Source organism: Saimiri boliviensis, chromosome 17, assembly GCF_048565385.1.
Source record: "Saimiri boliviensis isolate mSaiBol1 chromosome 17, mSaiBol1.pri, whole genome shotgun sequence".
NCBI lineage: Eukaryota > Metazoa > Chordata > Mammalia > Primates > Cebidae > Saimiri > Saimiri boliviensis.
Genome location: NC_133465.1, coordinates 29,861,171 through 29,877,901, shown reverse-complemented (window position 1 = coordinate 29,877,901; position 16,731 = coordinate 29,861,171). Strand labels below are relative to the sequence as shown.

Here is a 16,731-nt window from a genome sequence, read left to right as displayed (position 1 = left end):
TATATTTTCTACCTATCCTAACAACTTTTTCCAAGTATACATGCTTAAAAATAAGAGGGTAGGGCAAATCAATACAACTTGTCACCTAATGGAAAATTTTAAAGGCCTGAAAATAATATTGGAAGAACTCAAGCCTACTTCAGCCTAAGAATCAATCTAGTCTGGTCCAGAGATAGCAGCCTGCCATGAAAAGCATGCTCACTCCCAACAGTTAATGGCCATTTTACAGTAAAGACAGGTAGGTCTACCTTGCAGGGTATCTTTTCTTTTCCCTTTTTTTTTTTCCTTCAGACAAAGTTTTGCTCTTGTTGTCCAGGCCAGAGTGCAAAGGCACAACCTCAGCTCACCGCAACCTCTGCCTCCTGAGCTCCAGTGATTCTCCTGCCTCAGCCTCCACAGTAGCTGGGATTACAGGTGTGTGCCATCACACCTGGCTAATTTTGTATTTTTAGTAGATGGAGTTTCACCATACTGGCCAGGCTGGTCTTCAACTCCTCAGGTGATCCACCCACCTTGGTCTCCCAAAGTGCTGGGATTACAGGCGTGGGCCACCGTGCCCAGCCTGCAGGGTGTGTTTTCTAGTTATGTTTTTTTTTTTTTTTTTCATTTGTTTAATAAGATACACAAAAAGCAACTCCTGAATAAAGAGCAATGTTGGGAAATCAGGGGAACCTACATACTAGTCCTGCCACTGGCTAGCTTATAGAATCTCACTGGGCTTCAGTTTCCTAATATGTAAAATAAGAAGAATTTCTTACACATTTGAAGTCCTGAAATTCTAGGAATTTCACATTCATCTGAAATTCATTTATATTTACTAAAGCAAATGAGTAGGATATAATTCAGTTACATGGTTCTGAAAACCAAAATCTACTGTCAGTGACTACTATAAAACTCTTACTTTATTTCATGTATTCCCCAATAATCACATTTTAATATATTCAGGAAGAAGGCAAACAATAATCAGGATAATCAATTTTAATTTCTAACTATCTTTTCAGAGAATATCCAGCCCAGATAAGGCTCCTATAATAGGTAATATTTTTCTGAACTATGAATTTCAGTTCTTAGGCTATTTGTTGTTGTACCACACAAATACAGAGAAAGACTAGCCAAAGGTGGAAATACTTACTCATGTTGGTTTCCTACATTAATAACATTTATGGCTTGTCTTACTTTCAAAACCAGGAGGGGAAAAAACAATCATTCTTATCTTTATCTAGCAGGTAAATGAGACTTTCATCTATTCTTTTCACTTACAGTATTGCCCCATCCTCAGCAGTCATGTTATGGTAGTGTCTTTTTATTGCTGTTTTTTCTTTTTCATATTCACCTCTTAATAGTATCACATTATTTTTTAATTTAAAAAATAGAGACAGGGTCTGGCTATGTTGCCCAGGTTGGTCTTGAACTCCTGGACTTCAGCAATCCTCCTGGCCTTGGCCTTGACACCCTACCCAGCTACTAGTGCCTTTTGATTGCAGTCATTAAATAACTCAAAATACAAAGTCTATTTGGTAAATTACTACCCATCTGTTAATCCTACCAAAAAATAATGTCCAGTGATGACTGATTAGTGACATTTTAAGTAATCTAATCTTTCTTACCTTGCTTCTGCAAATTCCAAATAGATTCCATTTCTGCAAAGAAAGAAAGAGAATTACATACTAAGTTTTGGTGAGCAAAGTCTGAAGCTATGCTTTTCATTTTAAATCTAAAAAATCCTAGACTGATTACTGCCAGACTGGAGGTAGGGTTGAAAATGACAAAATTCTATGAAGCTCAGACAAAGCATTCACATTTTCCTCTAATTTTTTTTTTTTTTTTTTTCCCTGAAGAAACAGAACAAATGACACAAACATGGCTCACTGCAGCCTGAAACTCCCAGGCTCAAGCTATCCTCCCACCTCAGCCTCTCAAGTGCCTGGGACTACAGCCATATGCCATCACACACAGATTTTTTTTTCTTTTTGTGGGGGCAGAGACAGGGGTCTGTTGCCTAGGCTGGTATCTTAAACACTTGACCTCAAGCAATCCTGCCTCAGCCTTACCAAGTGCTGGGATTACAGGCGTGAGCCTGGCTCCTATAATTCTTTTTTTTTTTTTTTTTGAGATGGAATTTTGCTCTTACTACCCAGGCCGGAGTGCAACGGCACGATCTTGGCTCACTGCCACCTCCGCCTCCTGGGTTCAGGCAATTCTGCCTTGGCCTCCTGAGTAGCTGGGATTACAGGCATGCGCCACCATGCCCAACTATTTTTTTATATTTTTAGTAGAGACGGGGTTTCACCATGTTGACCAGGATGGTCTCGATCTCTTGACCTCGTGATCCACCCGCCTCGGACTCCCAAAGTGCTGGGATTACAGACTTGAGCCACCGCGCCCGGCCGCTCCTATTAATTCTTAAGTGTCGTCTAGATTATTATTATTATTATTATTATTATTTTTTTTTTTTTTTTTTTGAGACGGAGTTTCGCTCTTGTTACCCAGGCTGGAGTGCAATGGCGCGATCTCGGCTCACCGCAACCTCCGCCTCCTGGGCTCAGGCAATTCTCCTGCCTCAGCCTCCTAAGTAGCTGGGATTACAGGCACACGCCACCATGCCCAGCTAATTTTTTGCACCTTTAGTAGAGACGGGGTTTCACCATGTTGACCAGGATGGTCTCGATCTCTCGACCTCGTGATCCACCCGCCTCGGCCTCCCAAAGTGCTGGGATTACAGGCTTGAGCCACCGCGCCCGGCCTCGTCTAGATTATTATTACCTGAAATCAAACTGCCAGAATAATTTTGTCTTTACAAATTGCAAAGACATGCAAGAAGCATACTACCAATAAAATACTTCTCATAACAGCTTATCATGATTTTAAAACACTAAGTACCGAAAGCAAAAATGTTGCTACTGGATCACTAAAAAAAAAGAAGAAAAAGAATAATTAAAAAATAAATAAATAAATAAAAAACACCAAAGTCTGCCAGACGTGGTGGTTCGTGCCTGTAATCCCAGCACTTTGGGAGGCTACGGGCCAGATCATGATGTCAGAAAATCAAGACCACTCTGGCTAACACAGTGAAACCCCATCTCTACTAAAAATACAAAAAATTAGCCAGGCATGGTGGCATGTGCCTGTATTCCCAGCTACTCAGGACTCAAAATACAAAAACCAAACAAATAAAAAAACCACCAAGTATTTCTTGGTTATCCATTGACTCCTCAAGGAGGTACCCAAATTTTTTGAACAAAGCATTCGTCAAATTTAACTAATTAAAATTGATTTAGTTTAACCATTCAGGCAAGTGGTTCTCACCTCTAAACCACACCTCTTATTTTAACCTGTAAGGACAAAATGCCAATCCACACCCATTATTCATGGCGCACAATCCTCATTCGTTCCAATTCCATTTAAAATGTCTACAATGTGCTTAGTTTAGCATCTTACAATTAAGAAAACTATGTACATGTCCAAACTGTAGTGACATACACAGAGAAATGCAGTTAAAAACTCTACCTGTGATACATGACGGCTTCAGGGGGATATATACAGTCAACAGTAGTTGACTATTACAAAAGAACCAAAGAATTGGACCTTCAAAGGAAATATTCTACCTGGAGATTAAAACAAACCACTTAGGAATGAACTATAACAAATGTTAAGGATAGGCAGTCTTTCTGTGGTAATAAAACTATTATTCTGAAAGGACAAAAGTTAATTTTAACCCGTTTAACTAGTATGTGTGACTACATTCCAATGTAACAGCAACCAATTATAATTAAAGAAAAATAAAACCGAAATTCATTAAGATGGGATACATCTGGACTTGGGTTACAGTTAAGGCACAAATAATCCCTTTGAAGGACTAAAATAAGATACAAATCTAAAATTATGATTTTCTTATTATATGTGTATGGATAGGGGCAGGGAATGGTAGAATCACACACAAACTCTCCTCACTCCTCCAGCAAAAATCAAAACTGTGCCATTTGTAGAGATGGGGTCTTGCTATGTTGCTCAGGCTGGTCCTTAACTCTTGGGCTCAAGCAATCCTCCTACCTCAGCTTCCCAAAGTGCTGGGATTATAGGCGTGAGCCACCAAGCCTGGCAATTTAAAAAAATATTTTCTGCAGTACTCTCAGCTTTTTGAAAATTTGTCAGATCTGGATATTTGGATCGATGACTAATTCTGGATGAACAAGGTAATTATCCAGATAAAATACTATTCAAGATATCATAGTGATTCCCAGAACAACTGCCAATTGTCCAAGCTTAGTTGTATGGTATGGCCATCAAATCTCTATGTAGACATCCATCCAGAGAAAGGCAGGAAAATTCCCTTTCTCCTGAGGTTTCAGAAGGGAAAAGAACTATAATCAATCTAATCTGGAAGGAAAAAAAAAAAAGATGACACTCGGGAATTCTAGTCACAGAAATCACAGTTATACTCCAAAATAATTTCTTATTCCATTAGTTTCAAACAATAAGGAATAGTTAAAAGGTCTTTATTTTAATCTTACAAATTTCTGGATCCCAGAATGGCCTATTTTAACAACTCCAAATGTAAGTCGTCTTGATCGACCTACTGCAAAAAAATTGATCCAACAAATATTTTATTTTAGTGAAAGCACAAAAATTTCACATTTCGCAGCAAATAAATTCCTGAGGAATTTTGTATATAGTAATTACTTGATACTCATTTTGTCTACTGTAAAGATAAATCTGTATTTAGTTGTTTGTTGAGAAAAAAAAAAATTGGCAGGGTGTGGTGGCTCACACCTGTCATCCCAGTACTTTGGGATGCCAAGGCAGGAAGATCACTTGAGGGACCAGCCTGAGCAACACAGGGAGATCTTGTCTCTACTATTAAAAAATAAATCAAAAAGAAAAGAAAGAAGTTAATCAGATCTTTCATGTTAGCCCACCTATGAGTAACATTTTCTTTTTTCTTCCTCACTGGAAACTCAACCTGTCCCTCTACTTTCCCCGCCTTTTTGAGAATACACTGCAGTCACAGTAACAACAACACTGCTTTAAAAATAAAGCAAACATACACATTTTCGAATACAGAAGACAAAACAACTAATTGCAAACATCCAATATTTCTTTTTTTTTTAAAGATGGGGTTTCACCATGATGGCCAGGCAACTCCTGACCTCAGGTGATCCACCTAACTCGCCTCCCAAAGTGTTAGGATTACAGGCGTAAGCCACCACACCTGGCCAAACAACCAATTTCTTTAACAAGTTGAAGATACTTCTTTACCTCAGCTTAAGGTTTTACTCAAATATTATACATTTTTAAATGATTTATGGTAAGAAAACTTTAATTACCCTTAAATGTGAGCTCTAGAGTAATGAATTATCAAATAGAAATAGAAATAGGGATGTATGATGTAGTTGTAAAACTAGCCATGAAGCAAGTCTAGCTTCTAACCAAGAAATAAATCAGCATAGGCCGGGCACAGTGGTTCATGCCTGTAATCCCAGCACTTTGGGAGGCTGAGGTGGGTGATTACAAGGTCAGGAGCTTGAGACCAGCCTGACAACATCGTGAAACCACACCTCTACTAAATATACAAAAATTAGCCAGGTGTTGTGGTGTACACCTGTAATCCCAGCTACTTGGGAGGCTGAGGCAGGAGAACATTGAACCCAGGAGGCAGAGGTTGCAGCGAGCCGAGGTGGGGCCGTTGCACTCCAGCCTGGGCAACAAGACTGAAACTGCCAAGACAAGACATGACAGGAAGGGTGGGATGGAAGGAAGGGAAGGAAATATAGCATGTTTTGAAGTAATTCTCAATTAAGGTACTTAGAAGTCACTACCCTTTTCAGTAGGCCCCTTAATGAACTCTTCTCTGAAGCTAAAACAAACCAGGGTAAGCATATATCCAGACTATCCCTAAAGAGAAACTCGAAACTTATGTCAGCCCGGGCAACAGAGTGAGACTCTGCCTCAAAAAAAAAAAAAAAGAAAGAAAGAAAGAAATCAGCATAATCCAAAATGCTGAACTAAGAAGTGAATGGAATTTCCTTTCCTGTTACTTAATATTAATTATTTCTTTGACTACTATCAACTTCATTTCCTTGATCAAAATTTGTAAGTTTCCACAAAACTCAAACAGGGTTAGGATCAGAAAGCAAAAATGAATCAAACAGCATTTGCATGATGCTATGCTTAACCTTAACAAAACTAACAAGAAACGACATCATGGATCGAACACATAGGAAAGAGCTGACATTACATTTTGTCCTCTTAAATTACAAAAGTCTCAACTCAGATTTTGAGTAAGAAATGTGTTCGTTTGTATAATTTAATGTTTTGACTATTCTGGGAAACAGAACAAGTTAATAGTATAAAGGCGGCAATTTCAACTATACAAAATCATCATACACATGCAAGTTGAGTATCCCTTATCTGAAATGCTTGGGATGAGAAGTGTTTTCGATTTTGGAATGTTTCCATTACACCATCAGACAAGGAACATTTCCTTTTTGAGTAACATGTCAGTATTTAAAAATTTTGGATCTTAGATTTTCACATTTTGGGGTATTCAACCTCAGTAGTTGATTTTTCTTTTTCTTTTTTTTTTTTTTTTTTTTTTTGAGATGGAGTCTCGCTCTGTCACCCAGGCTGGAGCAGTGGCACGATCTCAGCTCACCGCAAACTCTGCCTCCCGGGTTCAAGCGATTCTCTTGCCTCAGCCTCCCAAATAGCAGGGATTACAGGTGCATGCAACCATGCCCAGCTAACATTTTTTTTTTTTTTTTTTTTTTGGAGACAGTCCTGCTGTCGCCCAGACTGGAGTGCGATGGTGTGATCTCGGGTCACTGCAACCTCTGCCTCCCAGAATCAAGCAATTCTTCTGCCTCAGCCTCCTGTGCAGTTAGGACTACAGGTACAGGGTGCCACCATGTCTGGCTAATTTTTTTGGTTTTAGTAGAGATGGGATTTCACCATATTGGCCAGGCTGGTCTCAAACTCCTGACCTTATGATCCATCTGCCTCAGCCTCCCAAAGTGTTGGGATTTCAGGTGTGAGCTACCACACCGTCCAATTATTGTATTTTTAGTAAAGACGGGCTCCACCGTATTGGCCAGGCTGGTCTCAAACTCCTAACCTCAGGTGATCCACCCACCTTGACCTCCCAAAGTGCTGGGATTACAGGTGTGAGCCACCATGCCCAGCCTTGATCTTTTAAATCTGTTCTCTCTACACACACAAACACTCATACACACACACACACACACACAAACTTGCCAGCTCTTTTTGAAGAGTTATCATAGCATCTAATTATGCAAATATTTATTGAAAAATACCCATAGGGACAGACCTCATAAAACCTAAGTAAAAATTTTTACTCTTAAGATATATCCAAGTAGGCAATTTTGTTAAAATTCTGTATTTTAAGGCCGGGCGCGGTGGCTCAAGCTTGTAATCCCAGCACTTTGGGAGGCCGAGGCGGGTGGATCATGACGTCGAGAGATCAAGACCATCCTGGTCAACATGGTGAAAGCCCGTCTCTACTAAAAATACAAAAAATTAGCTGGGCATGGTGGCACGTGCCTGTAATCCCAGCTACTCAGGAGGCTGAGGCAGGAGAATTGCCTGAACCCAGGAGGCGGAGGTTGCGGTGAGCCGAGATCGCGCCATTGCACTCCAGCCTGGGTAACAAGAGCGAAACTCCATCTCAAAAAAAAAAAAAAAAAAAAAAATTCTGTATTTTAAACACCACCAATAATATCAAAACTTATATTTATCTATGCCACTCGAATTCATGTTAAATTTTCTAGGGCAGACTTTCTATATCTGCTTGTGTAATACCTATGACAATGCTTCCTATAGTGAAATGTCCAGTTATTCACAAGTTCTCAATTCCAAGTTGATTAAAAAAAATAGTAAGTACTACTTACCATGCTCAGGATATAGATGGAAAACCAAAAAGAGTCTGCCCTCTGTAAGCTTTTTCTAGCAAGCAACTTCATTGGGAGGGTTGGTTATCAGTAGGAGCATTAACAATGAACAAAGGCTGGTGGTAGGTGTGTGCCTTAACAAGGTGTGTTTTAGCAGGGATCAACAAAGGCTTACTATCCACCGTCTGTTTTTGCAGATAAAGTTTTAATGGAGACCAGGTGTGGAGGTTCACGCCTATAATCACAGCACTTTGGGAGGCAGAGGCAGGAGGATCACTTGAGCCCAGCCTTAGCAGATGGTGAGACCCTGTGTCTACAAAACATCTAAAAACTAGCTGGGTGTGATAACAGTACATGCCTATAGTCTCAGCTACTCAAGAGGCTGAGGCAAGAGGATTGCTTGAGTCCAGGAATTCAAGGAGACAGTGACCTATAATCATGCCACTGTACTCCAGCCTGGGCAATAAAGTGAGTCTTTTAAAAAAGAAAAGTTTTAGCCGGGCACGGTGGCTCAAGCCTGTAATCCCAGCACTTTGGGAGGCCGAGGCGGGTGGATCACGAGGTCAAGAGATCGAGACCATCCTGGTCAACATGGTGAAACCCCGTCTCTACTAAAAATACAAAAAATTAGCTGGGCGTGGTGGCGCGTGCCTATAATCCCAGCTACTCAGGAGGCTGAGGCAGGAGAATTGCCTGAACCCAGGAGGCGGAGGTTGCGGTGAGCCGAGATCGCGCCATTGCACTCCAGCCTGGGTAACAAGAGTGAAACTCCGTCTCAAAAAAAAAAAAAAAAAGAAAAGTTTTAATGGAATGCAGCCACACCCACAGTGTATGTACCATCTATGACTGCTTTTGAGCTACAATGCAGAACCAAGTATGGCGTGGTTGCAGCAAAGACCCTATAGTTCACAAAGCCTAAAATATTTAGTATCTGGCTCTTCATACAGTAAGTTTACTACTGAACATGCTTTAGTGGCCACAAGTAATTCAGTAAGGCTGAAAGTCACCAAGAATGAGAGATTTAGAGAAAGAAAATTACTCAGGGGACAGAGTAAAAAGCTACATATGAAATAAAGTTTGCTATTTAATCACATAGATGAAGGGAAGCCACTGAAGAAATCTAAGGTTATTGTACTAAATACTGATGATTCTTCCAGGCAATGAAGAGAACAGATGAAGTGACAATATAGTCTCCAATAAATGTTAATTATTAAGTCAAGAAACAAAGACAATATCAGACATAGAAAAAAAAAATGGAGATCTTAGAGAAATGGCCCACATAATCTAATGACAAAAAATTGGGTTAATGCTAATTCACTAAGGGCAGGAAAGAAAAAGGTTTTGCAAGAGAATGAATTCAGTTTTATATACACAGAACTGCAGTGGTGATATTGAATATAGGTACGGTCTGAACTAGGTTTTTTTTCTTTGAGATGGAGTTTCACTCTTGTTGCCCAGGCTGGAGTGCAATCTCAGCTCACTGCAACCTCCAACTCCCAGGTTTAAGCAATTCTCCTGCCTCAGCCTCCCAAGTAGCTGAGATTACAGGCATGTGCCACCACACCCAGCTAGCTTTTTCTATTTTTGTAGATATGGGGTTTCACAGTGTTGGCCAGGCTGGTCTCGAACTCCTGACCTCAGGTGATCTACCCACTTCGGTCTCCCAAAGTGCTGGGATTACAGGCATGAGCCACTGCACCCAGCCTTTTAAGTCTTAAGCCTAGTATACATGCTAACAGAACTAGATAAGATTACCCAGGAAAACTGATGTAACATGAAAAGGGAACTCAAGGAAAAACATCTGAGAAACAGAGAATGACCCAGAAGGGTTATAGTGAGGGTATAGGATATAAGAGTGGGAACAGTCAACGAAATTCAAACTAAGGAATTTACAGAAGCAATGTTCAAGTCTGGTAAATCTTAACCAACGGTAAGACACTTTCAACTTTTTAGTCATCTCTTTTTCTCTAACCCAATGTCACTGCCCTGGCTCAGGTAGTAGTATCTTATGAACATTTATATAGTTGCTTTTTAACTGGCCTCTTTTGCCATTACTCAGGCCTCATTTTCTGACTTCTACAACCTGGCTAACCATTCTTTCTCTTTAAAAATAGAACCTGAAAGTGACCACACGGCTCAAAACTTTTCAAGGGATTCTCACTGCCTACAGAAAAAGCTAGTAGCACTGTGAAACTGAATTTGTGTCTCCTAGCACTTGACACAGTAGCTAGTACATCAAGAGACAAATTAGATGACTAAGTTAAAGGACTTTAAACTTGTACCATTCACCTTCCTTTAAACAAAAGGAATGGCTGGCAACCTTCAAACACTGATTTCCTCCACCTAAGGTAACCTTACTCTCCTTGCACAATAAACAGTCTAATGTTCACTTCTTTTTGGAATCCTGACTACTCTTCCCTCACCCTGCCCCCGCCTTAGGAGTTCCAACTGCATTTGGCACAACCTTAGCTCACAGCAATCTCTGCCTCCCAAGTTCAAGTGATTCTCCTGCCTCAGCCTCCCAAAGTAGTTGGAATTACAGGAATGTGCCACCACGTCCGTCTAATTTTGTATTTTTAGCAGAGACGGGGTTTCTCTATGTTGGTCAAGCTGGTCTCAAACTCCCGACAACTTCAGGTGATCTGTACGCCTCAGCCTCCCAAAGTGTTGGGATTACAGGCGTGAGCCACCGTGCCCGGCCTAATTTTTGTATATATATATATTTTTAGGAGAGATGGAGGTTTCACCATGTTGCCCAGGCTGGTCTCTAACTCCTAACCCCAAATGATACGCCCTCCTTGGCCTCCCAAAGTGCTTTGATTATAGGTGTGAGCCACTGTGCCCAGCCAACAATAGTAATGTATTTCTTTCCATATATGTTTCCCTATTAGACCAAGTTTCTTAGTAACATAAACCCTCACCTTTCATCTATTTAACACTACTGCTTCCACAGTGCTTTAATAAGTACATACTGATTTGAATAAATACTATTCATAAATCATCCAGGAAGTAATAACATAACTGTAAACAGTACTAGGTAGACCCATTTGGCATTGCTCACACTCAAATTCTTTTGACCTACAAAAACAGCAATTTTATATGGTCAAACCAAACAGATACAGCATTTAATTATTAAATCCCTCAAGGAAAAAGACTGAAGCTAATAGGGCTAAAGCCGACTTGAAGCTTATTTTTTGCATTTAAAATTGAATGATACTATTGTCTCAGCTAAAAGAACATCTGTTTGTTTTTTTGAGATGGAGTCCTGCTCTGATGCCAAGGCCTGGAGTGCAGCAACACAATCTCGTTTGACTGCAAACCTCTGCCTTCCAGGTTCAAGAGATTTTCCTGCCTAAGCCTCTGGAGTAGCTGGGACCACAGGCATGAACCACCACACCTGGCTCATTTTTATATTTTTAGTAGAGGAAGGGTTTCACACCACACTGGCCAGGCTGGTCTCGAACGCCTGACCTCAGGTGATCCGCCCACCTCCGCCTCCCAAAGTGCTGATATTACAGGTATGAGCCACCATGCCTGGACCTAGAACATCTTTTAAAAAATAACATCTAAATTAAATGGTTCCCCCAGATAATAGAGAATACATCAAATATAATGCCAAACAAACTGACTCCCACAACTGAGAACCCCCAAATCAACTGATCACTAATCATGCCTTCCAATCCTTCATTAAGCATTTTAGGTAAAATCCTGTAAAATTTGGCAAGGGTGGTGACACGGTAAATCAGAATTCTGCTTTTCCTCTTCTAATTCAGATTTGCCCATCTTTTGGATAATTACAGGCTATTACACCATGTTTTGCTGCTATTCTGATTTCCTTTTTCTCAACCAGTCTACCATACTTGCATATTGTTTACAAAGATTGTCAGAAATTTCTACCACCTTTTATTTTATTCAGTTTGACAATACCCAGAAAGAAATATAGCATGTTTTCAGGCCAGGCGTGCAGTGGCTCACGTCTGTAATCTCAGCACTTTGGGAGGCCAACGTAGTCAGATTACCTGAGGTCAGGAGTTTGAGACAAGCCTGACCAACACAGTGAAACCCTGCCTCTAATAAAAACACAAAATTAGTTGAGTGTGGTGGTGCATGCCTGTAATCCCAGCTACTCAGGAGACTGAGGCAGGAGAATCACTTGAACCCAGGAGGCAGAGGTTGCAGTGAGCTAAGATTGGGCCATTGCACTCCAGCCTGGGCAACAAGACTAAAACTCTGCCTAAAAAAAAAAAGAAAAGAAAAAGAAAGAAAGTAAAAAAAAGAAATATAGTATATTTTTAAGTAATTCTAAATTAAGGTACTTAGAAGGTAGTGACCTTGATACCTTTTGAGATAAGGGGAAAAAAAAAATAAGCCACTACCTTTTCAGCAGGCCCTTAATAAATTCTTCTCTTAAGCTACAACAAACCAGGATAAGCATAATTATCCAGACTACCCCTAAATAGAAACTCAGAACTTGTTTTTGTAATTTTTCTCTTTTTTACTACTCTACTTCTTCTAATCCCGTGTACTTTACAAGAGTAAAATATAAAATTCAAGTTGCTTGGAATGAAACTGCTACTACTATGACAGTAAAACAAGTTCTGCTTTTGCTACTACCATTTTAATAATAATAGTCTGCTCTTCTTACAGCATAGATAGATGGTTATTTCCCTCTCACTTATGACTTAAGCTAGTGAAATCTGCAAGTTAAATTGTAAGTTCCATAAATTCCTTACAAGTGACCTTTCAGACCAATATCAAAGTGAATTTATTATTACTGTATTCATAAAGCAGACATAATGAGACATCAAGCATCCAGTATGGGTGCTAAACAGCCAGTATGAGTTCTCTCACTGGGAGAATGGGGACCTTATACCATATCAGGAATTATTTGTTATATTCATTTGTATATGTCACACATTATTATATCCCCATAAACAGGGATCCTTTCCAAATGAAAGGAATACAACCAGGGCTAAAACCAAAGCGAATCTTCTTAAAACTGTCAAATTTGCAAGTGCACATTAATAAGATTATTAGACAGACAGCTGTGACGTCACAGGCATTCATGAAGCAACTGCAATAATGCAGTAAACATGAACTTATTCGCATTGTTTAGAAGAGAAAATTTAATATACAAATCCTTCTGTAAACCAATGTCCAAACTGTAAACCTAGTCCCTGTCAATTTTATGAATTAATCTTAATTTGTCTCTTTATATCCTGTTTCCCAAATCTTGATGTAATCTCATGTGTTCCCTTATGCCCCTTCCCTGTCTAAAAACTTTAGAAAATAAACTATTTTTTTAAAATTCAGATCATTTACATGGTTGAAAACACAAAGCACAAGGTCTTTATTATTATACCACTGCCTGTACTATCTTCTAGTCACCAGAAAAATGGCTTCCAGTCTAACCAAATTGGTGCCATATTAATCTACTTCAACACAGATCTGTAAGCAACTGCTTAACACCAACTCAGTTTTTTGCTTTTGAGATAGGTTCTCACTCTGTTGCACAAACTTGAATCCAGCAGCATGATTATGGCTCACTGCAGCCTTGACCTCTCAAGCTTGATGATACCCTCTCCATCTCAGCCTCCACATGCTACAATAACCAGCTAATGCTTAAAATTTTTTTGTAGAGATTGGGACTTGCTATGTTACCCAGGCTGATCTCAAACTCCTGGGCTCAAGCAATCCTCCTGCCTCAGCCTTCCAAAACGCTAGGATTACAGGAAGGAGCCACAGACCACTTTTATTTTTGTTTTTCTGTTTTGTTTTGAAGACAGGGTTTCACCATGTTGGGCAGGCTGGTCTTGAACTCCTGACCTGGAGTGATCCGCCCACCTTGGCCTCCCGAAGTCCTGAGATTACAGGGGTGAGCCACTGTGCCCGGCCTTTTTTTTTTTTTTTTTTTTTAAGATGAAGTCTTGCCCTGTCTCCTAGGTTAGTCTCAAACTCCTGACCTCAGGTGATCCACTCGCCTTGGCCTCCCAAAAGTTCTGGGATTACAGTTGTGAGCCATGCCTGGCCCCCAGCCTATTTTTAAGTGAATAGTCCAAAATGTCAGCATTTCAAATGCTTCATATCCTCCAGTGCGGTAATAGCCATGCAAAACAGATCAACCCAATTTAAATTAGTACTTTGACTAAACATACAACTCATATCAATTATTCTTCTTTCTTTCTTTTTTTTTTTTTTTTTTAAAAGACGGGGCTTCATCATATTGGTCAGGCTGGTCTTGAACTCCCGACCTCAGGTGATCCGCCTGCCTTGGCCTCCAAAGTGCTTGGATTACAAGCATGAGCCACCACGCCTGGCCCAATTATTCTTATTTCAAAAGACTTGTCTTCAAATGACTTTCAACCATTTCAAAATCAAGTTTATCTCAAAAAGTTAAGACCTAGTGTTCAAAGTTTTTGAAGTCAAGTCAAAGAGAGTCAGAGTCTTGCTAAGCACTGAGATAACTGAAGGAGGCACAGCTGTATGTCCCACTTACATATACCAAGAGCCATCATTAGTCATGCATGGTGGCTCATGCCTGTAATCCCAAAACTTGAGGAGTCTGAGGCAGAAGGATGGCTTAAGGGCAGGAATTCCAGATCAGGCCAGATAACATGGGTGGTGGTACGTACCTACAGTCCCAGCTACTCAGGAGGCTGAGTTGGAGGGATTCCTTAAGCCCAAGAGTTCAAGGGTTCAGTGAGCTAGGACTGCACTACCGCATTCCAGCCTGAGTCACAAGGTAAGATAGTCTCTTAAAAAAGCGCCATCACAGCCAGGTGTGGCGCCTCACGCCTGTAATCCCAGAGCTTTGGGAGGCCGAGGTGGGCAGATCACTTCAGGTCAGGAGTTTGTGACAAGAGCAGCCAACATGGTAAAACCCCGTCTCTACTGAAAATACGAAAATTAGGCCAGGCACAGTGGCTTATAACTGTAATCCCAGCACTTTCGGAGGCAGCAATGGGCGCATCACTTGAGGTCATGCGTTCAAGACCAGCCTGGCCAACATGGCAAAACCCACTCTACTAAAAATACACTTGAACCCAAGAGGCAGACATTACAGTGACCCGAAACCGCACCACTGCACCCTAGCCTGGGTGGCAGAGCAAGACTCTGTCAAAAAGAAAAGAAAAGAGAAAGGCGAGGGGAGGGAAAGGGAGGAAAAGGGAGGAAGGAAGGAAAGAAAGGAAGAAAAAAAAGTTAGGACGGGCGCCGGGCGCAGTGGCTCAAGCCTGTAATCCCATCACTTTGGGAAGCCAAGGCAGGTGGATCACGAGGTCAAGAGATCGAGACCATCCTGGTCAACATGGTGAAACCCCATCTCTACTAATACAAAAAAATTAGCTGGGCATGGTGGTGCATGCCTGTAATCCCAGCTGAGGCAGGAGAATTGCCTGAACCCAGGAGGCAGAGGTTGCGGTGAGCCGAGACTGCACCATTGCACTCCAGCCTGGGTAACAAGAGCGAAACTCTGTCTCAAACAAACAAAAAAAAAAGTTAGGACAGGCATGGTGGCCCACACCTGTAATCCTAGCACTTTGGGAGGCTGAGGCAGGAGGATCCCTTCAGGCCAGGAGTTCGAGACCAGCCTAAGTAAAATACTGAGACACCATTACTATTTTTAAAAAATACAAAAATTAGCCAGGCATTTCGGTGCACACCTGTGGTACCAGCTACTCAGGAGGCTGAGGCAGGAGGATCACTTGAGCCCAGGAATTCAAGGCTACAGTGAGCTATGACCACACCACCGCACTCCAGCCTCAAGACCCTGTCTCAAAAAAAAAAAAAAAAAAAAAAAAAGAAAGAAAAGTTAATAATGTTAACACATATCAAAAGAGGCCAGGCATGATGGCACACACCTGTAGTACTAGCTACTCAGGAGGCTGAGGAGGGAGGAAAGCTTGAGCCCAGTTCCAGGCTGCAATGAGTTATGAAAGCGTCACTGCACTCCAGCCTTGGCGACAGAGTGAGAGACTGTCTCTTAAATAAAAAAGACCCTCTCAAAAAAAAAAAAAAGTCTAAAAGAAAAATCCCAAGAATTAGAATCCACACAAATCCCCCTTTTTATGCTTTTGTATCTTTACTTCATACCCTCAGTTGTACTTAACACTCAAATTTTTAAAAATACATAGTATGTTTAAGGTTCCAAGTAACTGTAATCTAAAAACTTCCTGTATTAAAATAGCCCTTGCCAGAAGCTGCCACCATGCCCTTGGACTTCCCAGCCACCACAACATTGAGTCAAACAAACACGTTTCTTTGCTGGGCGTGCAGTGGTTCACGCCTATAATCCCAACACTTTGGCAGGCCAAAGTGGGCAGATCACAAAGTCAGGAGTTCGAGACCAGCCTGGCCAACACGGTGAAACACTGCCTTTATTAAAAATACAAAAATTAAGCTGGGGGAGGTGGGGGCGGTGCACTCCTGTAATCCCAGCTACTCAGGAGGCTGAGGAAGGAGAATTGCTTAAACCTGGGAGGCAGAGGTTGCCGTGAGTGAAAGTCTCACCACTGCACTCTAGCCTGGGTGACAGAGAGAGACTCTGTCTCAAAAAACAAACAAAAACACCTTATATAAACCAAAACAAATGCATAGTGCACCATTCCTAAAGAAGTGACATAATGCACCCTCTTACCCACTAGTTCCAAATTAAGTTGCTGAAGGGCTTATTTTTGAAATCAGGAGAAAGGCAGAGAACTTCCAATTTTAAGCGCAATTTCAACTCACTTAGAGATTACTACTGAACATCTGAAGACTAAAGCACTGATAACACAGATGTTCCAAAGGATATTCCAGTAAGCCCAACTGATTATTACTTCTTTTACAG

The 16,731-nt window shown here is 40.9% G+C and overlaps 1 protein-coding gene across 1 annotated transcript in view; it reads right to left on the bottom strand.

Moving 5' to 3' along the window:
• NUFIP2 (nuclear FMR1 interacting protein 2) overlaps positions 1-16,731 on the bottom strand; it is a 37,774-nt gene that overhangs the window by 9,355 nt on the left and 11,688 nt on the right. Inside the window, exon 3 of the mRNA XM_003931446.4 lies at positions 1,608-1,640. Coding sequence (XP_003931495.2) covers positions 1,608-1,640 — 33 coding nt within the window. The remainder of the gene's footprint in view (positions 1-1,607; positions 1,641-16,731) is intronic.